Source organism: Geotrypetes seraphini, chromosome 3, assembly GCF_902459505.1.
Source record: "Geotrypetes seraphini chromosome 3, aGeoSer1.1, whole genome shotgun sequence".
In the NCBI taxonomy this organism is placed as follows: domain Eukaryota; kingdom Metazoa; phylum Chordata; class Amphibia; order Gymnophiona; family Dermophiidae; genus Geotrypetes; species Geotrypetes seraphini.
In genome coordinates this window covers 69,182,204-69,207,165 of record NC_047086.1, presented here as the reverse complement: position 1 = coordinate 69,207,165, position 24,962 = coordinate 69,182,204, and the positions used below count along the sequence as shown (strand labels likewise).

The window sequence follows — 24,962 nt, the reverse complement described above, 5'->3', positions numbered from 1 at the left end:
GCAATGGGGACATGAGATGACTCTCTAACAGCCAGTCTGGAAGATGCTCCATGAGTTCAGGAAGGATCCAGTACATATCTTGATACAAAATGAAGGCTTGATGATACCTATGGAAATTTGGACCACAGTTTGTTTGCAAAAGTTAGACAGTTTAAAGTCTAATAGATGCTGTCATCTTGAAATAGGGACACTGGATCATTTGTTGTTCTATTGTCCATCGATACTTAACTTTTGGAAATCAATATGGGGACAAATTAATGCAAGGAGCCTAAAGACCAAAATGGGAGAATTAGAAGCCATAGCCAACAAAGAAAACCTAGACATCATTGGAATCACGGAAACATGGTGGAATGAGGATAACCAGTGGGACGTAGTACTGCCAGGGTACAAACTCTATAGAAGAGACAGGACCCACAAGAAGGGTGGAGGAATAGCACTATACATAAAAGACACCATTCCCTCGTCCGGAGTGGATATAGAACCAAAGGCGGAAGGACTGGAGTCATTATGGGTCAAATTACCAGGAAAAAGTGGCCTTGACATAAGATTGGGTCTATACTATCGTCCACCTGGACAAACGGAAGCAAACGACAAAGATCTGGCAGCAGAACTGAGGCGGGAAGGCAACAACAAGAATGTGACAGTAATGGGAGATTTTAACTACCCCGGGATAAACTGGAATATTGGAAACTCAAACTGTGCGAGGGAAACAGAATTCTTAGAGGCTGTGAGGGACTGCTTTATGGATCAGCTTGTCAAGGAACCAACAAGAGGATATGCCACTCTTGACCTAATCCTCAACGGAATAGGGGGACCTGCAAAAGAAGTGGAAGTAGTAGGACCACTAGGAAACAGCGACCACAACATGATCCAGTACAAATTAGGAGTAAGTACAGCAAAAGGGAAAAGAACCACAGTGACAACGTTCAACTTCAAGAAAGGAAACTATGATGCTATGAGAGCAATGGTTAAAAAAAAACTTAGAAACAGCTCAAGGAAAACAGAAACTGTAGAGCAAGCTTGGTCTCTATTCAAAGGCACAGTGCAAGAAGCACAACATATGACATCCCCAGATTTAGAAAAGGGTGCAAAAAAAACCGAACAAAAAACCCTGCATGGATAAACGACGAGGTGAAGAAAGCGATAGGAGACAAGAAAAAATCTTTCCGGAAATGGAAAAAGGACCAAACTGGGGAAAACTGGAATGAACACAGGAAACGCCAAAGAGAATGTCATCAAGTGGTTAGGAGAGCGAAAAGAGAATACGAAGAGAAACTGGCCAGGGAGGCAAAAAACTTCAAATCATTCTTCAGATACGTTAAGGGGAAGAAACCAGCGAGGGAGGAAGTAGGACCGTTGGATGATGGAGACAGAAAGGGAGTGATAAAGGAGCAAAAAGAGGTAGCCGACAGGTTAAACAAATTCTTCTCGTCAGTCTTCACAAGCGAGGACACATCCAGTGTACCGGAACCCGACGTGATCTTCCATGGTGATCAAGAAGAAAAACTGTCAGCAATAGAGGTGAGCCATGAGGATGTCCTCCAACAGATAGATAGATTGAAAAGCGACAAATCACCAGGCCCGGACGGAATCCACCCTAGGGTACTAAAAGAACTAAGAAATGAGATAGCGGGAATACTCCAAAGAGTTTGCAACCTATCCCTGAAAACTGGAGAGATTCCGGAGGACTGGAAGATAGCAAATGTTACACCTATCTTTAAAAAGGGGTCAAGAGGAGATCCGGGAAACTATAGGCCGGTAAGTTTGACATCGGTTCCAGGCAAGATGGTAGAAGCACTGATAAAGGACAGCATCTGTGAGCACATCGAAAAAAATGGGCTGATGAAAGCGAGCCAACATGGCTTCTGCAAGGGAAGATCGTGCCAAACAAACTTACTGCACTTCTTTGAGGGGGTAAACAGCCAGTTGGACAAAGGGGAACCTGTAGACATCATTTACCTTGACTTCCAAAAGGCCTTTGACAAGGTACCCCATGAGCGGCTGCTTAGGAAGCTATGGCACCACGGGGTGGAAGGGGACGTATACAGATGGATCAAACACTGGTTGGCAGGCAGGAGACAGAGGGTTGGAGTGAAGGGTCACTACTCGGGCTGGAGGAAAGTCACGAGCGGAGTTCCGCAGGGGTCTGTACTTGGACCGCTGCTGTTCAATATATTTATAAATGACCTGGAAACGGGGACGAAATGTGAAGTTATAAAATTTGCGGACGACACTAAACTCTGTAGAAGGGTTAGAACTATGGAAGAGTGTGAGGACCTACAAAGGGACCTAAACAAACTGGAGGAGTGGGCGAATAAATGGCAGATGAAATTCAATGTAGGGAAATGCAAAGTCATGCATATAGGGAGAAAAAACCCGATGTTCAGCTACCAAATGGGGGGATTAGTATTAGAGGGAAGTAACCTTGAAAGAGATTTGGGTGTACTGGTGGATACAACAATGAAGTCAACGGCGCAATGCGCAGCAGCCGCGAAGAAGGCAAACAGAATGTTGGGTATTATTAAAAATGGGATTATGACCAGAACAAAAGAAGTCATCCTGCCGTTGTATCGGGCAATGGTGCGCCCACACCTGGAGTACTGTGTTCAGTATTGGTCACCGTACCTCAAGAAGGATATGGCAATACTTGAGAGGGTCCAGAGGAGAGCGACACGAATGATTAAGGGCATGGAAAACCTTTCATACACTGAAAGACTGGAGAGGCTAGAGCTCTTCTCCTTGGAAAAGCGGAGACTCAGAGGAGACATGATAGAAACCTACAAGATCATGAAGGGCATTGAGAGAGTAGAGAGAGATAGATTCTTCAAATTCTCAAAACATAAAAGAACAAGAGGGCATTCGGAAAAATTGGAAGGGGATAGATTCAAAACAAATGCTAGGAAGTTTTTCTTTACTCAGCGGATGGTGGACACCTGGAATGCGCTTCCAGAGGACGTAATAGGACAGATTACGGTAATGGGGTTTAAGAAAGGATTGGACAATTTTCTGTTGGAAAAGGGGATAGAGGGGTATAGATAGAGGATTGCTGCACAGGTCCTGGACCTGTTGGGCCGCCGCGTGAGCGGACTGCTGGGCGCGATGGACCTCGGGTCTGACCCGGCAGAGGCATTGCTTATGTTCTTATGTTCTTATATTGGAATCTTTGATCCATTGTCCTATGAGGTGGTAATCTGTGGGACATTGTTGTCAACTAAACCTCCATTAGAAAGGTATAAAAGCAGACTCTTTATCATTATGACTGGGATATCCATGCAGATTATTATCAAGAAAAATTTGGACAGACTTAATTTTTCCTTTTGGTGGGAATCTTTATGTTTATGTTATAAATATGAAAAAATGAACTCAGAAATATCGTGTCATAATAAGCTATTTAAATTAATATGGGGTCCATTGATGAATTTTGTTAACTCCGATTAGTTGAAGTATGCCTTTATTTCCTATTTGATATGCACATCCAGGGAGGAAGGGTAATATATTTTGTAGTATTCACTGATCGAATGCAAGTGCTGTTTATGTTATTAATTGTATGCATAATTTAAAGCACTTTGGTTTTGTTCTTGAATTAGGGTGGGAGGCAGGGAAAAATATTTTATAGTATTCTTTGATTGATAGTAAGTGCTGTCTATAACATTAATTGTATGTATATTTTAATGCACTGTTCTCAAAAAGAAAATTAATAAAGATTTATTAAATAAACACAAGCGGAAAAGACAAGCTCCTACAGCCTGGCTTGTAGGAAAGAAACTGGTTCTAGAGAGGGTGGAGCTTAAGTCTCTGGAATTTGAGGCTTCCTACAAGTCCTAGCAGGTAGAAGGAATTAACCCACTAGTCATAAGAACATAAGAATTGCCGCAACTGTGTCAGACCAGTGGTCCATTGTGCCCAGCAGTCCGCTCACGTGGCGGCCCTTAGGTCAAAGACCAGTGCCCTAACAGACTAGCCTTAGCTGAGTACATTCTGGTTCAGCAGGAACTTGTCTAACTTTGTCTTGAATCCCTGGAGGGTGTTTTCCCCTATAACAGCCTCCGGAAGAGCATTTCAGTTTTCTACTACTCTCTGGGTGAAGAAGAACTTCCTTATGTTTGTACGGAATCTATCCCCTTTTAATTTTAGAGAGTGCCCTCTCGTTCTACTGCAACATACTATATCTCCCTTGCCCAACAACCATGATGAAGCAACTACAAACAGTACAAAACACAGCCCTAAGACTAAGAAATATGACCACATTACAGAGGCATACCACGACACACACCGGCTCCCAATACGAGCGAGAGTACTCTTCAAATTTTACTGCATACTATTTAAAGCCATAAATGTAGACAGCCCAGTCTACTGGAACAACCGACTAAATCAATCCACCTCAACCAGATACAGGAGAGTCCACGCATCCTCCAACCAAAAACGTGAAACGAAAAAAGCTGTACAACAACCTCCTAGCCAATCAAGCAGCAAAGGTGGACCACCAACTCTCCAATCTACTGATCTTGACCACAGACTACAAAACCTTCAAAAAAGAAACAAAAACCCTACAATTAAAAAAATACATAAAACCAAACTAACACAACTAGATCTACCTCAAACATCACCTGCAATACTCTCTCTATTCCTTAGCAAATTAGAAAACATCCATACCACTCCTTATGTACTTCTAAATGTCCTGACAATTCATATGTCAAGGTAATGGCGGAATAGAAATCACTAATGTAATATAATGTTCTCTCTACCTTGGAGAGGGTGAATAACCTGTCTTTATCTACTAAGCTGGAATAAAGTGGGATTGTACAAGAATTTCCTGTTCCCATGTAGGTGGGATGCTGCAGAGCAAAGGCTTCCGGGGTAGGCTGACAGCAGCAGGATCATGTTACTAATGCTGCTGGCTGCCTGAAGTTTTGAAACTGCAACACCAGAGGAGGTACTGGGGACAGGGGAGACTCAAAGAGCCATACCTGAGTCTGGGGTGGCGGCTGGACTGGAGAGTCCAAAACCCAGCCTAACTTCCTCCAGTCCAGGAAACCATCTGGACACCTGGACAGTCTTCTAAAAGAGGACGTGTCCAGGTAAATCTGGACATCTGGTAACCCTTGTAGTTTTATAAGAGCAGAAGAATCAAAGAAAATACAGGCAACTAAACTCAGATTACTAGATTCAGAGTGCTAACAAGAAAAGGGGGAAAAGAATCTTGATTATAATACCCCAAATTGATTCCTAATATATTTTAATTCTTTATTTCCTGTGTTCCCTCTATATCTCAGCAAGAAACATATTATTCTTACAAATCTCTTAATATTCATCCCCAATTTTGATTTTCTGTTTTTTTACTTGGCTGTTTGCTTATATATTTATTTATTCATTCAATTATTTAGCCCATCCTCCCAAAGGAGCTCAGAACGGGTTACAAAAGTACATCCACAATATAATCGAGGCAGAACAGAGATGACATAATTTACAATATGGACAAGACAATAAAACATATACATTAAGCAGCATCTTGAAGACCCTAGGCCTTCACAGACAGGCCACTCGACTCTCTTCACTTTCCTATATCCCTTTAAGCACAAAATTTTATTACATGTTCCAATATGGGTATCCCCTATCTATCAAGTTCTCATTCTTGCTAGAATACCCAAGCAGGTGACTGTATGTAGAAAAATCTACATCTAACTGGGGTTCTTTTTATGCTTACATATATCAAACAAATACCTCTTATATTGTCCAGCTTAGAAAGGTTTGCCACATCCTTGTTTATTTGAGCCGGAGGGCCACATCCTCAGCACTTGGGATCTCTTAGGCCAGGGAGAGGTGGAGATAATGGATGATGTGGATGGGCAGACTGGATGTGTCATTGGTCTTTATCTGCCGTCATGTTTTCTATTTGTCTTTTTTTTCTCTATTTTCTATGAGTAATAGAAAAATTGAGAGTAGATTTTTTTTCCACATGCCCCAGGGGAAGAACCTCCCCCCCACACACACACTCGCAGATACATAGAAGACAACTCCAGTGTATTCAAAGTCAGTGGCAGCCAGGGAATCAACAATGTGTTTGATGGGGATCCCCAAGCCCCACCAGCTGAGGACTCCTGGCAGGGAAGAGGTAAAACGTGGACCTCACAAATCTCAAACACATGTTATTAAAAATCTGTTTCCTCTGATTTTTGACAGCTGTGGTTTCAGATTCCATATCTGCGTTTTACCCCCATCTTTCCACCACTGCAGCTGTTGCCATTTCTGACCCCAGATCTGTGCTGAAAGATAATAATAATAAATTTGAGGAAACGCTTCAGCTAAGGGAGGTCTGTATTTTACCCTACAGCTGGGGCAGCAAAATTTATTTTTGTTTGGTTCATCCCAGTCTTGAACAAAGATCCCCAAGCTTTCAGGCAGCTACACTAACCTCTAAGCTACTTCCTTAACTGACAAAGTTGTAAAGTTTTGGTACTTTTAGCCTCAGTAAAGGTTATCGCTCCACTTCTGCTGCTTGTGAGGATCTGTCAATTAAATGTTCCAAAGAAAATCACTAAAGTAAAGAGCAGCCCACTCATTTAAAATGATTTTACCTATTCTGAAGAAAAGTACTGGATGCAGGATCTCAACCGCACTTCCTTAAACATTTGCTTCCCTTGGTTTTGACAGCTGCTGTTTCTCATTACCCTTTAACTGATGGACCTCAATGCTCCTCCCCACCCCATCCCACCCCACCCCATAGATCCACTTTGACAGACCTCAAGCTCCCCCCTGCCAATCTGCTTCTCACATTTTTGACAGCTGTGGATTCTGATTTCAATTTAATTTTGAGGACCTCAATATGAATCTACTTTACGGATCTCTATGTGGTCACTCATCCCCCCCAAGTATTCTCTGAAATGGAAACCATTTCCCCAGGTTATCTGTTAGATACACCAACCATTAGACAACTATAGCTCTAACCGATCAAGCTTCAAAGTTTTGGTATTTATTCTCAACAGAGGTCCAGAAAGCTTCACTTCTGATGGAAATAAATGGGAGGATCTAATCTAATCTAATCCTTAGGTTTGTATCATCTCCACGTTCGTAGAGCTCGACACAGTTTATAGTAGGATCTGTGATGTAAAACTTAACCAAAGATAAGGTCTATAGTGCTGGGGCAAGAAAATGTATTTTTGTTGGTTCAACCTGATCTTGGACCCAAATTCCCAGCCTCTTGCTACACTAACCTCTAAGCTATTTCCTTAGCTTACAAAATTATAAAGTTTTAGTCTCAGAATAGGTTATGGCTCCTTCACTTCTTCTGCTTGTGAGAATCTGTCAATTAAATGGTCCAAAGAAGATCCCTAAAGTACACTTCTCCCTCCGTATTTGCAGTTTCAGCACTCGCAGTTTCGCTTATTCATGATTTTTCTCATGCTGACTTCGCCCCCCCAAATTACATCATTGGTAAAGTTTCTTTTCTTTTACTGTACCAATAAAAAAGTTTAGCACTTACCAACATTCACTCTGAAAATCGCTGCTTCCATGCTCTGCCTTCTTTCTTCCTTGCACTGAGAATTTTGCGTTTTGTGTGTTTGTTATTTTTTTGGAAGGAGCAGCGAGAAGGGTAGAGTGAAACAATTACACCTCAAAGGACCCCACCCCTCTGTATACTGCGAGATGATTGGCTGGATTTCAGCAGGTGCGGACCGCCCATTGCTGCGGTGTCTTGTCAGTCGCAGGTCTTTGGGGGGCTCCCACCACTGGCCTGGAGAAGAAAATGGAGGAGGCAGCTGAGAGGAGCAGAGAGTAGCAGGAGGCGAGCTGAGGGGGACAAGAGAAGCCCGGAAGAAGGGAAAGCAGGAGAGAAGGAGCGAAGGAGAAGCAGGGGCAGCGATGAGAGCTCTGCTCACCCCCATCATCTATCGAAGCTCCCCCTTAAAAGGGGAGGGGCCAATGGTGCTCAGCCATTCAGCGCGCGTCAAAGGTGCTCACCTTAGCGAGAGCGCCTTTGCGAAGGGCCTTGAAAAGGGATGAGCCACCACTAAAGAAGAGCGGAGGGAGACCACAGCAGACGCAGAGGACTTTCAACCAGGCAGACCCAGCAGGTACAAAGACACACAACCAGGCAGACACAACAGGTACAGAGGCACACAACCAGGCAGACACGGCAGGTACAGAGGACATAGCAGGTACAAAGGGCACACAACCAAGAAGACACAGAGGACACAACAGGCGCAGAGGACAGCCACAGCAGGCACAGAGGACACAGCGGGCGCTGAGGACACACAGCCAGGCAGACACACACACACAGAGGACAAAGAAGGCACAAAGGATACACAACCAGGCGGACACTGGGGACATAACCAGGTGAACACAGAAGAGACAGCAGGCACAGAAGACATCCACAGGAGACCAGTAAGCAGGCAGCAATGGAATCAGCAGAGAGAAGCAGGATGTTGAGCTACCCAGTTTTCTGCACTGTCTGCCATATGTATGACTACCTCCCTTCTGGGAGGCAGTCTTACATATGTGCTCGATGCGGAGAACTGGAGAGCCTGAAGAAGCAAGTCAGACTCCTGGAGGGCAGAATACTGGAACTGGAGGCACTTCTAGCAGTGGAGGAGGAAGATAGAGATGCAGAGATCATCAAGACAGAGGACACCATCGAGGAAGAAGTCCGGGAGCTGGAGAACTTCATAGAAGAGGCACCTGTAGAGGTAAAGGAAGCGATCAGAGACAAGAAAAACTCATTTAAGGAATGGAAAAGATCAAAAATGGATGAAAACTGGAATAAGCACAAACATCAACGCAGGTGCCATAAGGCGGTAAAAGGGACCAAAAGAGACTACGAGGAAAAAATAGCCAAGAAGGTGAAAAACTTCAAGCCGTTCTTTCGATATATTAAAGGGAAACGACCCGCAAAGGAGGCGGTGGGAACGTTGGATGACCAAGGAATAAAAGGAGCGCTAGAGGAGGACATAGCAATCGCTGACAGACTGAACACGTTTTTTGCATCTGTATTTACCGAAGAGGATATACACAGCATACTGGAACCCATTAGGCTATATGCTAGGAGTGAAAATAGAAAACTGACAGGGTTGACGGTCAGTCTAGAAGAGGTATGCAGGCAGATTGATAGGCTTAAGAGCAATAAATCCCCGTGACTGGATGGCATCCATCTGAGGGTCATCAAGGAACTGAAAGGGACCATAGATGAACTGCTTCAACTAATAGCCAATCTGTCGATCGTATCGGGAAAGATTCCGGAGGACTGGAAGGTGGCGAATGTTATGCCGATCTTCAAAAAAGGTTCGAGGGGAGACCCAGGAAACTACAGACAGTGAGTCTGACCTCAATACCGGGAAAGATGGTAGAGGCGCTGATTAAGGACCACATCATTGATCACCTTGACGAACACAGGCTGATGAGGATCAGCCAGCACAGTTTCAGCAAAGGCAGATCTTGTTTGACAAACTTGCTGCACTTCTTCGAGGGAGTAAACAGGCAGATAGAAAAGGGCGACCTGGTCGACATTGTATATCTGGACTTTCAGAAGGCATTTGACAAGGTTCCGCATGAACGACTACTTCGGAAAATTGCGAGCCATGGAATCGAGGGTGAAATACTCGTGTGGATTAAAAACTGGCTGGAGCATAGGAAACAGAGAGTGGGGGGAAATGGACAATACTCAGACTGGAAGAGCATCACCAGTGGGGTGCCGCAGGGCTCAGTGCTTGGACCTGTGCTCTTCAACATCTTTATAAATGATCTGGACATAGGTACGACGAGAGAGGTGATTAAATTTGTGGACGACACAAAGTTATTCAGAGTAGTGAAGACGCAGGGGGATCGCGAAGATCTGCAACGTGACATAATCAGGCTCGAGGAATGGGCATCAATATGGCAGATGAGGTTCAACGTGGATAAGTGTAAAGTGATGCATGTCGGTAACAAAAATCTCCTGCACGAATACAGGATGTCCGGGGCGGTACTTGGAGAGACATTCCAGGAAAGGGACTTGGGAGTTCTGATCGACAAGTCATTGAAGCCGTCCGCACAATGTGCGACAGCAGCGAAAAGGGCGAACAGAATGCTAGGAATGATAAAGAAGGGGATCACGAACAGATCGGAGAAGGTTATCATGCCGCTGTACCGGGCCATGGTGCGCCCTCACCTGGAGTACTGCGTACAGCAATGGTCGCCGTACATGAGGAAGGACACGGTACTACTCGAAAAGGTCCAGAGAAGAGCGACTAAGATGGTTAAGGGGTTGGAGGAGCTGCCGTACAGCAAAAGATTAGAGAAACTGGGCCTCTTCTCCTTCAAACAGAGGAGTGAGAGGGGGACATGATCAAAACATTCAAGGTACTGAAGGGGATAGACTTAGTAGATAAGGACAGGTTGTTCACCCTCTCCAAGGTAGGGAGAACAAGAGGGCACTCTCTAAAGTTGAAAGGGGATAGATTCCGTACAAACGTAAGGAAGTTTTTCTTCACCCAGAGTGGTAGAAAACTGGAACGCTCTTCCGGAATCTGTCATAGGGGAAAACACCCTCCAGGGATTCAAGACAAAGTTAGACAAGTTCCTGCTGAACAAGAATGTGCGCAGGTAGGGCTGGTCTCAGGGCCGCTGCGTGAGCGGACTGCTGGGCATGATGAATCACTGGTCTGATCCAGCAGCGGCAGTTATGTTCTCTTTCCAGTGCATTCATGTGCAGCTGCAAGGGGGAGTGCCGTGGGGCTTCACGCTGAAAGGGGGCCTGGAGCACAGGGAGCTGCTAATCGTGTCTAAGCAAGGGGCAGGGAGGCGATCATTGGTGCCAGCCCGCCATGCACTCAACAGTGTGTACTTTCCCCCTGCTTGAGGTCTGGCAAAGTAGATTGGTGGGGTGGGACGGGGAGAAGGAGCATTGAGGTCCATCACAGTTAAAGGGTAATGAGAAACAGCAGCTGTCAAAACCAAGGGAAGCAAATGTTTAAGGAATCCATTGAGGTCAACAGACTTAAATCCGTCAGAGCTAAATTGTGATTGGACCATTTAACTGACAGATTCTCACAAGCAGCAGAAGTGGAACCATAACCTATGCTGAGACTAAAAGTGCCAAAAGGTTACATATAATAATAATACTGTAATGAATTTGAGGAAACACTTCAGCCAAGGGAGGTCTCCGTTTTACAAAACATCAATACTCTTTTCATTTGTTGACTCTTCTTGTATATTTTAAAGTAAGTGAAATAGTGTAATCGCTATCTTCGTATTAGAGCTAACAGTATTCATGTGCTCTAAAACAGTGGTTCCCAACCCTGTCCTGGAGGACCACCAGGCCAGTCAGGTTTTCAAGATAGCCCTCATGAATATGCACCTCCACTATATGCAGATCTCTCTCATGAATATTCATGAGGGCTATCCTGAAAACCCGACTGGCCTGGTGGTCCTCCAGGACAGGGTTGGGAACTACTGCTCTAAAAATACAACAGACAGTGGATCATTGAACATTTAACACTATAGCATAAAAGCTAAGTACTTCTTAAACATTATTTAACGTTTTAGAAACTGTTTAGAGAGATCAAAAGTAAGATTGAAAACAAGAAATAGGAGGTTGGAGGATTTTTAAACCAATGAGGATTGTCCCTTTCAAGTTTGCAGGCTAAGTTAAATAGCTAGTAGCCAAAATAAGAACTGACTGTACTGAAAACTAGTGCACAGAGAGTGGAAAGGATTTATAAAGAATATGCTCAGAAAAGTGAAACTCTGAAGAGAGAGTGACAACCCTCTCTTGGGGTAAGAGTTTACCGTCCAGTCATTGCATAATTGATTCAAAAAATCACTCTCTGAGAACTAGTAAAGGTAATAAAAGCTAATTTTAAATCTTGTAATTTCTAAACACAGTCCAGGTTCAAAAAATTTTTGAGATATGAAATATAATAAATCTCATTGGATTTTTGATGATGCACTTATCTTATAAAGATACACTTGTTATAGGGGTCTCGGGTCTCAACGTGGCCCCGTTTCGTGGTCTGCTTCAGGAGACCCAAAATCAATCTTTAAACATTATACGTTGTGATGCATGAGATGATCATTTGCAGAAGGAGTTCAAAATTTATATCCATGAGAAGATCTACAATACAAAAAATACTATCAAAACATAGCACAGATAATCACATAGGACAGCTGTGCTGTAACAAAGTAACATCTTGTCAGTTACAAGGAGGGAAGCACAAAAATCGTAACATACCATTTGCAGAAGTGTTTCTGATGCTCCAAATGACAGAGAACGCTGCCAATCCCGCCAAATTTAACCCGAACCGAGAGGGGGAGGGAAAAACTCCGTGCCGCGGCGCGATGATGTCATCACGTCGGCACACGGAAAAAATGCTTATGTACATAGCTCACTGTGATTTGAATATAACAAGTTATAGAACAGATACAAAGCACAAAAATGAGTTAAAGAAAGGCCACCCATTCAATTTCATTGTTCAGCCCTTCTGGGAAAAGTGTATTCAAATCATAAATCCACTTTTGCTCTTGTCTCCAGAGGAGCTTAGCCATGTCACCGCCCCTCGTAGTAGATATAACATCTATCACTGAAAATCTCAAATCAGACGGATCATGTTGTCACTCTCTCTTCAGAGTTTCACTTTTCTGAGCATATTCTTTATAAATCCTTTCCACTCTCTGTGCACTAGTTTTCAGTACAGTCAGTTCTTATTTTGGCTATTATACACACTTTGGCTGACTTTTTGCATAATCTTTCCCTGTGTATACTGTGAACTAAGTTAAATAGCTGGCAGCAAATGGGGATCTGAGTTTTTTTTCCTCTTATTTTTAGAGTGCATGAATGCTGTTAGCTCTAATACAGTGGTCTCAAACTTGCGACCCACCAGGTACTATTTTGAGGCCCTCAGTATGTTTATCATAATCACAAAAGTAGAATAAAACAGTTTCTTGATCATATGTCTCTTTAGCTATAAATTACAATATTATCATTAAGACTTAGCCAAAAGAAAAGATTTATAAACTATAAAGAGTTTTACCTCATGCAAAATTGTCACTTCTTTAATAAGACATGAACTATTTTTTCTGAGGCCCTCCAAGTACCTACAAATCCACAATGTGGCCCTTCAAGGGTTTGGACCACTGCTCTAATAGGAAGATAGCGATCAGGCTATTTCACTTAAATTAAAAATTACTTTAAGATATACAAGAAGAGTCAATAAATTAAGAGAGTATTTGATGGTTTGTAAAACGGAGACCTCCCTTAGCTGAAGTGTTTCCTCAAATTCATTATAGTATCATTATTAAGAGTATCAGCACAAATATGTGGGGCCAGAAACAGCAACAGCTGCAGCGGTGGAAAGAGGGGGGGAGGGTAAAACGCGGACATGAAATCTGAAACCGCAGCTGTCAAAAACCGAAGGAAGCAGGTTTTTAAGGACGTCCGCGTTTTACTCCTTCCCGGATTATCACTCCCTCCCGGGCGATCGGGGCTTCTCTTAACTCCACTTCCTCCGGTAACATTTAAACCTTTAATTTTTTTCCCCGGCAGCAAGCAGTGACACTCCGGCTGCCCAGCCCGGCTCCCAGCAATTTCCTGGGACCAGGAAATTGGATCAAAGGGAAAGTTTAGGGCCGGCAGGAATTGCCGGAGCCGCTGCTTTCTGCCAGTGAAGAACTAAAGGTACCCCAGAGAGTCTCCCCAACCGGTGGTGTTGGTTCTTCTGCCCACCCGCATTGAATAGTTAAGAATTTCTGGCATACACTTCAAAAAACACATTACAAAAGGTCAGGTCTTTCATCTTATTAACGCTAGTCCCAATATGTCTGGATATTCCGTCAGCCAGCGTGGGCGCCTCAGTATTAAAGCCGCACTATCAGATACACACTCTTTCCTCCCTGCAGAGGGGCGCGAGGCAGAGGCCTGCAACGCAGAGTGGCTGACAGCAGACAAGTGAGCCGGGCTCCGCTTCCTCTTGCATTCGTTTTGTCCCCTTCCTCGGCCCGTTGCTCTGCGCGCGCTCCTGGTTGCTGGGGTCGCGCTTCGCACCGATCACTCAGTCATGGCGGCTGTACGCAGGGCCCGTTGCGACTCCTGCGGTGTCGTTCGCTTTTCCGACCGAGAACTCTGCTAATTCCCTGGCCAGGGGAGAGCCGTTGACGGTCGCAGCATGGTGAGAGTGGGGAGCGGGTGGGGAAAGGTTTGCCGAGCTAGGATTCACCGCCAAGAGCTAGTCGGGGGCGGGCAGAGAGTGGACTCTCGAGCGCAAGTGTTTTGAGTTGAGTATTTAACTGAGCTTTTCAGATGCGGAGAAACCTCTCGGCGTTTGTGATGACGGGTGACAGGTGGTGCTGGCAGAGAAATCCCCTACGCGTCCGTTGAGGTGGTCTGTATGACAAATCTCTTGGTATCTAGGTGAGAAGTCTGCGGTGGGTAAGGGTGACCTGACCAACGAGCTCGAAATGTGCAGGGGGACAGCGAAATGTCTCGAGTGCCATGCAGGAGTTTGAGACACTTCGTAGGCTTCTGATGCCCTTTACTGGACACACACAGTCTTAAGATTTCCGAGAACAGGTCCTGCGCCCTAACAGGACAGTTTCCGAACAACTCCAACACAGGGATTAGCGGCGTCAAAGGTGCGGTGACCTGGGTTAGTCACTGTTGGAAACAAGATACAGGGCTTGATGGACCCCCCTTCAGTCTCTCCCAGCATTGCAACTTTTATGTTCTCAGGCGAACCGGAAGAAGCAGACGCTCAATTCCCTTCCTCTTCTTCCCTGTTTGCTATCTTTGCCTCGCCTGTCTACCCCTCCCTCCCTCCCTCCCTATTTTCTAACTTTTCTTTTTGAAATCGTCTATGACCAGCTTTCCTCCTTCCTCATCTAATCTTTCCTGATACAACTTTTTACCCTTTTCGGACCTTCCGCCTTCTTTGATGGCGACTTCCAATTTCTACTGCACGCAGGGTGGGCCGAGGGGAGAAGTTACGTCATAGGGGCGGGGCGCCGGCGAAGGAAGGCTATCGCAAGTGATTTGTAGACGCGAGTTTGAAGGTAGGACGGGAGGGCATTGAGCGGGGAAGACATGCTGTACTGGGGAGGGCGGGAGAGATGGCTAACTGTAGAGGAGGAGTTTCTGGTCGCGTGTTAGGGGCAGTCAGAAGTGTGTGTCACCTGTCTGATCCTGGTGACTTCTGAAAAAATTGGGGTTACTTCCCCAGTGCACTATCTCATTCTGCTGCCACTACTACTCATTTCTGTAGCTCTACTAGACATATGCAACACTGTACAGTAAAACATTGAAGAGACTCTTCTCTTCTATATATAAGTTCAGGTAAACTTTTTTCCCCTTCTCTTCCTATATTTTAAGTTCTTGTAAACTGTGCTGAGCTCCGCATCCGTGGAGATGATGCGGTATATAAACTTAAGGTTTAGTTTAGTTTAGACAGTCCTTCCTCAAAAGAGCTTACAATCTAGTCGATAGTGTGGGGATCTCTGATCAGGGTACTGTTGAATTTTGGATATTTTCCCCTGGGGAATACATGAACCCTTCTGATAGAGAAGGGGAGATAAAACTAGATCCTTGGTTACTTTGCTGAGTGTTGTTTGCTCACTTTTGTTCAGAGAAATAAGTTTATGAATAGCATAGAAGCCAACTTTTCCAAAATAAGTGGGGGTGCTAAACCCAGGGGAAATTACCCCTCTCTGGTTACAATAGTTTGTTCAATATTGGGAGTGCTCAAGCACCCACAGAACTGGCTCAATTAATTTGCAGGGCTTATTTGTGTTGAAGGTCAGATTTATTTAAAGAGCAACATGCCCATGCAGAAAGTCACCAACTCTCTACCATAAAATTACAGATTACTGCTGCATTAAGATCAAGGCAGTAATTTGCAGCTCCTTGCCTGATGATTGGTCTAAGCAGAAAAAAAGTGCTGACAGTCTGCATGGACCCTAACTTTCCCCCCACCCCCACCTTTCCAAATTAAAAAAAAATCTCTGGTGTTTAGTGGCACTGTTCTACCTGATCCCTCTTAACCCCCCCCCCCCACCCGTATATAAAAAAGAATCCCAGTGGCAGTTCCTGATGTAACCAGCTCCTTCCTTTATTTCTAGTGCAGTGTTTTTCAACCTTTTTTGGGCAAAGGCACACTTGTTTCATGAAAAAAATCACGAGGCACACCACCATTAGAAATGTTAAAAAATTTAGCTCTGTGCCTATATTGACTATATATAAAGTAATTCTCTTGAATAGGAATCAAATAAACACAAAGAAAGTATTTTATAATTACTTTATTATGAAATATTAAGTAAACAGAATAGTAAAAAATTATAAAATACTTTATTCAGTGCGAAACCTGGGCCTGTTTGGCTGAACACAAAGCTGATATTCTGGCTGGAATCGAAGAAAGACACACACGTAGCTCTTCGTCAACAGCTCTCAGTCTCTCTCTGTATTTGGTTTTTATAGCATACAAAAATAGACAAATATACCCTCCATCCTTTTTATTAAACCACAATAGCAGTTTTTAGCGCAGGGAGCTGCGCTGAATGCCCAGCGCTGCTCTTGATGCTCATAGGCTCCCTGCGCTAAAAACCACTATTGCGGTTTAGTAAAAGGTGACCATATTGTAAGATATAGACAGCAGATATAAATTCAGAACTGTGCATAGTAAGTGAAGGGAAGTTTTCATCTCTGGGAATTTACCCAGTTAACTATTAAGTTATTTGGGTAAATTCCTTTGAAAACTGTGGTAATACTGCCTCCACTTTGCTAAATTTAAAATAAAATCATTTTTCCTACCTTGTCTGGTGATTCCTGGTTGCACTTTCTTCTTCTGGCTGTGCATCCAATCTTTCTTCCCTTCTATCAGCCTGTATGCTTTCTCTCCTCCACACCTCATTCCCTCCCCCAACTTTTTCTTCCTCTCTCCCTGACCTTTCTTTCTTTTTTTCTGTTTCTCTTCTTTCCTTCTGTTTCCCTGCCTGCCCCCTTTCTTTCTTTCTCCCTGCAGTTCCCCAAGCCACTGCCGCTGCCATCGGGGAACAGGACCCACCAATGGATAACAGGCCCCAAAGCCGACGCCGACGCATGCTCTCCCTGACGTCAATTCAGCAATCGGAGAGGAAGTTCCGCCCAGCCAGGCAGCGATTGGCTGGCCCGAACTTCTTCTCCGACTGCAGAATTGACGTCGGGGAGAAGAAGACTTATCGGCTCGATAGATTAGATCGCCAAGACAAAGTGAGTCCTGAGTGATCGACTCACTTTGCCTTGGCGAGCTACTGGTGCCCCTGCCTCGGGTCCCCTGTCAGCTCCGGGCCCCTGAATGCAGGACTGGTAGTACTGCCCTGATGGCAGCCCTGCGGCACACCAGGCAACATCTCGCAGCACACTAGTGTGCCGCGGAACAGCAGTTGAAAAACACTGGTCTAGTGAGCCACTTCACATCCCCTAATCAACTTAGCAACCCACCCCAGACATAACCAACAACAAAAAATACTCTTTGGTGTCTAGTGGCACCCTTATGCCTGCCCATCCCCTGACTCCTTCTTTACAAGCCCTTCCTCAGGACCTTTGTCCTTGAAGAAGGAAGAGCAATGCCCGCATGCTCCTACTTCTAGTGGTGTTCTCTACAAAATAATAGTGCCCATTTATGATAGACTGATCCCGCCTGGTGCTTCTTGCTACCATTTTGTAAAGGACACTGCTGGAGGCAGGAGCATGTGGGTATTGCTCTTGCCTCTTCAGGTACAAGGGGTCCCTGGGGGGGTGGAGTTTTGCAAAAGGGGTCAGGGTGGATGAATGACACTGGAAAGGTTTATTTTGCAACTGGGGGTGGAAAAAGAGAAGGGGTCCATTAGACCAGGGACTTTTTTAACTGTGAGAATAGGGGCATCGTGTTGGGGAAAAGGAGGGAGGCAATTCGAGTTGGAGTAGGTGCCGCTCAGCGTGATTCACTAAACAGCACCCAATTTTACTTGAATTGCGCTGAACAGCGCCTATATCGGCACCTAATTTTTGAGCGTCTCTTAAAATTTAATAATTTCTAAATTCGATATATGCAAAATCTTTATTCCAAAAGCATAAAAAGGTGCCCCTACTGTGTGGAAGGGTTGTGGTAACTAATCCCCACAGAGTCCTCAATTCCCTCTAGTCTCTTAAGTTTCAAGTTTATTAGTTTTTCATATCCCGATCATAAAGCAAATATCTGACCGGTTAACAATAAAAAAATTTTAAAATAGGAGAATAAGAACTAGTTAATAGTGTATTAAAGAATATTGGGGAAAACATATTAAACATATACAGACAAACACGACTGTGAGGATGAATGGGAAGGAGGGGAAAAGTTACATAATATTAGAAGAAATGATATAGTGGGAAGGGAAAGAACATGAAGGGTAATTGTGCGTGATGTTATGAGATGCGCTAATGTAGAGGATGAGAATTATGAGAGTGTTGCAAATTTAATAGATGAAGAAAAAGATTAGGATTTGGCAAAGGCATCTTGGAATAGGAAAGTTTTAAGATTGGTTTTAAATTTTTGTAGATGAATTTCATCCCGAAGAAATTGAGGGAGAGAATTCCATAAGGTTGGAGCAGTAATAGCAAAATTAGTTTTCCTAGTATAGTAGGACTCTTTTAGAGACGGAATAAAAAGAAGTTTTTGATCGGTGGATCGTAAGGATCGGGGAGAACTTTGGGGAATTAATAATTTATCGAGGAATAGAGGTAAGTGAGATTGTTTGATTTTGAAGGTGAGCAATAAGATTTTGTAGATTATACGGTGCGTGACTGGGAGCCAATGAGCCTCTTTAAGAAGAGGGGTGACATGTTCGAATTTACCTATTTTGTAGACTAGTTTAATAGTAGTATTTTGTATAAGTTGCAACCGTCGGAGTTCTTTTTGAGGTAGTCCATTTAACAGAGAATTACAGTAATCTAAGTGTGAAATGACTAGGGAATGAATAAGGATGTTAATTGAATCAGTATTTAGAATAGAACTGAGTGAACGGATGATGCGTAATTTAAAGAAACAAGTTTTTACTACTGAGCTTATGTGGTCATGAAAGGAAAGATCTCTATCGATGGTTACTCCTAATAATTTTATTTTAGTATCCATAGCTAAGGGTGTGGATTTGATATAAACAGTTCCTGGTAAAGTTTCGGATTTTTTGATGGGGAGGAGAAGACCACAAGATTTATCAATGTTGAGTGAAAGTTTGTTAGAGATATTAATAAAGTATTAATAAAGCACCCAAAAAGTGTTTTTAAAAAAAACAATAAAAGTGCTTGAAATCACTTTTATTGTTTGTTTGTTTTTTTATTTTTTGGGTGCTCCATACATATATTTTGGCAAGAGAACAGAGTACAAAAATATAGAGGAGGCCATTAGACAAGTATGAGGTTTTACTAAGGTGCACTATGGGCTGAATGGCACTTTTACTTTTATGGCACTTATGCTTTTATGCTTGAAAGCACTTTTATTTTTTTGACTTTTTGGGTGCATTGTTAAGACTTAGTGACTAGAGGGAACTGAGGACTGTGTGGGGATTAGTTACCGGGGAGAGGAAGTTTAGACAGACAGGCCTGAAGCAGGAGCCAGATGTTTTAAAAAGGTACGGGGAGGTTCGGGGTGGGGACGTTTGGTGGCAGGAGGGAGTAATCATTCCTCCTGTCACTTTTTTGGGGTTCAGGAGGGGGAGGGAACAGTGGTGCTGGGGTGCCTGCGCAGGGGGGAGCGTCATGGCACGGGGTGTTCTGCATAGCAGGAAGGATTGGGTATCTCTCCTGCCATTTTGGGGGGGTTTCGGGGGAGACAGTGGCTGGGAGATGCCTGGCGTGGAGGGGGGCTTTTTCTTTTTTTTTTTAATGGGACAGATTGTGCATGTGTAACACACATCTGTGCCATTAAAAACAAAAGAAGCCCTAACAGCAGTGACAGGAGGTTGCTTCTCATGTCATGGCTCTGCGCATGTGTCAGTCGCATTTGCATGCAACCTCCATGCAAACTTGATAGAGCATCAATCTCTGCTGCAGAATCGGCCAGAGAATCGGCCAATAGCGATCGAGTTGATATCTTTAGTGCATCTAGCCCTTGGCATCATCACAGATCCACTGCAGCGAGAGGCCTTGTTACAAGGAGTTAAACAGCATCGTAGGCTTTATCTTAGGAAGGCATTGAATGCTTGAGTGTTTGGAACACCATTGGTAGATGGCTACATCAAAGTGTATGTGTTTAGCTATTAACGAAGTATGTTAAATTTCTGTTTATTTTCCACAATAAAGTGAAGATACTGAAGGTTACTTCAATTCGTACAGTTTCCACAATAAAGTCAGAAGTCTCAATCCATTCTCCTTTTCCTGAAGCCATATGGTAACCGTGTTTTGTTGTGTACTTTATAGATAATGACAAACAACGAACACAAGATTAGTCTTGTGTGATGGTTACTTTGTTGATCTTCCAAATAAGATTTCCATGCCTCTGTCGTTTCTAGCTTTTTTGTAGGCACATGAACAATTATTACACATCACAAAATTTTGAATCTTAGCATGTCACATGCGCATTTTTTCTAGCTAGGTTGCTCGGTTTTTATGCTGAACATATGAGTTCTCTGGGTTTATTTTTAGATGGAAATTCTCATGGTTTCTACTTCAAATAATCAACACCAGTCCATGCTCATGCTGATTGCTAGTTGAGAATAATTTGTGACTGAAGTCTGTTGTTTTTGTCTTCTCTTTAATAGGCAGAAGGTGATGAAGATTGTTACCCGGACATCTTAAAAACTGATGACAATGACAGGCCATCTGGAGCTAACCTTCAGGTATACTATAATCTGGTACTTTGCTAAGAACACATTCTCATATTTGTTCTTTGACAGTGCTTTGCAAACTAGAGGCTGGGATCCCAAATGAGGTCACATCATTATTAGATGGAGACACAGAGAGAGGGCTTGTTTTTCTCTTTCTGGATCTTCACTGTGACCTATGCCCAGAAGAAGTAGTCAGGATAGGGCCTTTGAGTCTGAATGTTCACAAGTCCTGCCCCTCCTTGTAGGTGGGCTTCTTGTTAAGATTGCGACTCATATACAGTACTATGGTATGTGAATGAATGCTGACACACAGGGTATGCTGACTGCTGCTACTGAATGTGAAAGGAAGAGAAGCAGGACTTAAAAATCTATTTGTTTTCATCAACTGGGATGATGTGAATTTTTAAGTGCTAAAATAGGATCAGATAAAGTTTTAGATAGTGCTACTCTATGAGCTCCTGTTCTTACAGGATATATCATGCCACTGCCACTCTTGGGGCCTTGGGCAAGTTATTTCACCCTCCTTTGACTTTGGTACAAACTTGGGTCTAGATTTACTAATGTGTTGATGTGATTTTATTTTTTAATGCAGGTTATTTAACTCAAATTCCATTATTATTAATGTACATTAACTTAAGATATCTGCTTTCATAGCATCAACAGCAGACAAATTCAAACAAATGAGTTACATTCATCCATTAGCAGACAAAGATAGAGAGCACAGAACTGAGTTCTGTGATATAGGATTACATGCTCCTTGGCTGTTCAATATTCTCTGTCTCCAGCAGATGGATATTTGGCCGTATCCCATGCTCCTGGCTTTGTCTATGGATTGGCTTCTGTTTTAATTTTTACTTCAGAGAGCCGGGGGATTTGGGGGTACCTAACTTGGGGTACACCTGGTGGTGCCAGGTCAGTACCTGTCCCTGTCCCCCGGGTCCCTCTTTGATGGCTGGCTCCCTTCTTCCCTTCCTCCCTCCTCACTGAAAAAAACAAGAGAGCTATTGGGCTGTTCTGCTTAGATGCCAGAGCACATTAAAAAAATAAAAAAGTAGCAATGGAAGTAACCCCCCCCAAAAAAAAATAAACCAGGGTAGCCAGCAGTATTACCTGAAGTGATAGGTGAGCCTTCTTTCAGGGGGATTGAGGGACTCATTCTGAGTATTTTAATTGACTGTTGATTCTCCCTGCCAGCTCCTGCAGCTGTTGGCTTCCCACGGTGCTATTTTTCTCTGCAGTTGGTTCTTTGTAGAGGCAGCTGGTTAAAAAAAAAAAAAAAAAGAGAATAGATCAGAAATGTGAGCCTTGAGGCTGTCGGAGCCAATGCAATTTCAGTGGGAAGACTGATTATGGGGGCAGATCTTGTCAAGCGCTGCTCCTGCTGCGGGAAGTGGTACTCAATGTTGGGCCTGTGCTCCAGCTGTTCCTCCACCACAGACGTGACAGGATCTCTTCTGACGGCAGCAGTGCTGACCTTGCAGTGTTGGGAGGGGGGATGCTTATGGCAGGTTCCTCAGCCTGAGAGGAGTCTGGGGGGTCCTGGGATCATGCTGGCAGCTCTGCATCAGTTGTAGGATCAGGGGATCTGCAGAGGGTGACTCAGCAGGTGATACTTTCAGGCTATGCAGCTACTGAGCAGAGTTCTAGCTCCCCTATCTTTACTGCTGCACAAGTGGGGGGTAGAGGTACAGGAACCTTTCTCCCTGGAGTTTGTTCTGCTCCTTCATCCAGCTTTCCTCCTCAAGTAGTCCAATCCCCAGATGGGGTTTCTACTCCTGTATTTTTTGAGTCAGGGAGATTCAGTGCTTAAACAGCACAGAGTGGAAATGGCCAATGGATCGGTGAGGCCACGGGATTGGTGTTTTCTGGATCCCCTCTCTTGGAGGCTCTGGAAGAGGAAAGGTTGCCCTGAATGAAGCGAATGACCTGTCTGCGGTCTGGGTTTTCCGGAAGATCCTGGAAGTGCTCAATATTTCTGTGCTGGAAGTATCTATTTCGGCCACAGCTAAACCTAAGACGAGTACTCCATGCCCATCGAGAACCTTTTTGGTACATGAGACCATCCAGGAATTAATCTCAATTCAGTGGATCTCTTTGGACACTGGCCTCAAAGTTGCATGGGCTATGTTATGCCTTAACCCTCTTGCTCAGGAAGAGGTGGATAAGCTGAAGTGTCCTCAGGTGGATGATTTGGTGGTGATGGTTACAAAAAAGACCACCATTCCAGTGGAAGATAGGTTTGCCCTTAAGGTTGTAGTAAGAGAGTCGGGGAGGGGGTCTGCCAGAAGCGCAAAGAGCTGACCCCTGCCACTAGTGCACTATCCAGCACTCCTTGGAGGGGGCCACAGAGTAATGATGACTATTCAGAATAGAAACTGAGTCTTGCAGCCAAAATCCAAACAAAACATTTATTCTGGTCACTTATAATTCACTGTATGGACTTAAATACCACTCATAAGAAAAGGACCTTTCAATAGGTACACAAATCACAGGACACTCCAGTCAGGGTTTGAATAGCCAAAAAAGAGTTCATTAGCATTCCTCAGTCTTCAGTGACCATCCTTTTCACACAGCACTGCTGCCCTCCCAACACACCCTTAGTGGCAGGAAAAAGTTCTTGGAACCTGGGTTCCCTCAGCTAGGCACCAGGGCTGGCCAAGGCCACACTGCCTTCAACTTTCTCTTCTCTTGTGCTCTGCAGCCTACTTAAGTACTGAGAAGGGAGGAGAGAGAGAGAGAGAGAGAGAGAGTCCTGTACAGGTGTACAGATGAAGAAGTTTAAGTCCTCTATGAAACTAGAGGTGAAGAGCCCCCCCCCCCCCACTGAAATCCCCTAACATATTAGGCCAATAAACACATTAGGCCAATAAACACAACTAAAGGTCTAAGATGGCTGAGAATGCTCTGACTAAAACTGTCAAGCCTTTGCACAATCTATGCTTGCTGAAATCAGCAAGCCAAGTGAAATTTATGCTAAAATGAGCAAATGCAACGAAACTTATTCTTTTACATGGCAACTGGTATCACATCTGCTGTAATGCCAGGGAAGTGAATCTAAGAAGGATGAGAACATGTCTTGACCAAGAATATAAAAATACATTATTTTGCAAGAATATCCTATGATGGGCAGGCTTTTACTGGCCGATGGCTTGGAATTGCTGACATGATGATTAAAACGACATATGCCGGAAAAAGATAGATTTTCTGGTAAACAGGACACGCGTATAGTATGACACAGATATTATGAACCAATTAATAAACTGATAAATGCAATGACGTGTGTAAGTGACCAATAAAAACTAACAATATGATATGTGCCATCATGGCCTCAAGCTGTCAAGAATTGTATAAGAGACAGCCTTTGTATTATGAAAGGAGGACAGATATCCAGGTATACTCAAGTGCTTGAGGCATACTATCTGTCAGCTCCATATGCTGTAAAGATTTGTTCTTGTAACCTAAAATAAATATATATTAATTATAACAGCATATTGAGTTTCCATGGAGCCAGTGGTATTGAAAGGCCGGAAACAAGCGGCTTTTCAGTACTTTAAATATCACCACTAGGAAGCTCTCTTTAGCCTTCCCATAAACACCACTCCCTCACTGACCTGACTCCATCTCTGGTCAGTGGGGTAGGGGAACCGTACTACCTATTACATTATGATGGTTCTACTCTCACCTGAATTCTCCCAGATATCATGGGTTTCTGACAATGCAAGGCTTCTCTTACAGGGTACTAACACATTCAAGTCCCCAAACCTCTCTCCAACTATTCTCCCTCCTTATACAGCGATCCCATTCTTTTCCTTAGGGGGAAATCGGGTTCTTAGCACTAATGCTCTAAGTCCTTCCTTTCAATCCAAAGCATATTGCAGATAAAAATCTTTAGAACCATCTGCTTTCATATTACATTCTCTCTCATGTAATAGAACACTGTACTACTCACTTATGCCTTCTTTATGTGGATCGGGGATTTATCCCAGGACAAGCAGGCATAATATTCTCACATGTGGGTGACGTCATCTACGGAGCCCCAGCGCGGACAGCTTTTCAAGCAAACTTGATTGAAGTTTCAAGTTTGCTACACTGCACCACGCTTGTGCATGCCTTCTTGCCCACTAGAGGGCGCATCCCCACCTCGTGGTCCTCAGTTCCATAACCAGCAAAGAAGCCATCCCCGGGGAGGA

At 43.9% G+C, this 24,962-nt stretch overlaps 2 protein-coding genes across 6 annotated transcripts in view; one reads left to right on the top strand and one right to left on the bottom strand.

Moving 5' to 3' along the window:
• The window catches only part of CILK1 (ciliogenesis associated kinase 1), a 208,325-nt gene extending 193,434 nt beyond the window's left edge, over window positions 1-14,891 (bottom strand). Inside the window, exons 1-2 of one of the 3 annotated variants that reach the window (XM_033938282.1) lie at window positions 14,872-14,889; window positions 5,722-5,915 (exon numbers count right to left, since the gene is read on the bottom strand). The gene's annotated coding sequence lies outside the window, so the exon portion shown is untranslated. Of the gene's footprint in view, window positions 1-5,721; window positions 5,916-13,850; window positions 13,964-14,871 lie in introns of those variants that run through there. The other 2 variants (XM_033938281.1, XM_033938283.1) reach the window with 2 other exon arrangements.
• FBXO9 (F-box protein 9) overlaps window positions 13,997-24,962 on the top strand; it is a 133,792-nt gene continuing 122,826 nt past the window's right edge. Inside the window, exons 1-2 of one of the 3 annotated variants that reach the window (XM_033938290.1) lie at window positions 13,997-14,135; window positions 20,707-20,784. In XM_033938290.1, coding sequence (XP_033794181.1) covers window positions 14,133-14,135; window positions 20,707-20,784 — 81 coding nt within the window. In that variant the 5' untranslated portion in view covers window positions 13,997-14,132. Of the gene's footprint in view, window positions 14,136-14,243; window positions 14,378-20,706; window positions 20,785-24,962 lie in introns of those variants that run through there. The other 2 variants (XM_033938291.1, XM_033938292.1) reach the window with 2 other exon arrangements.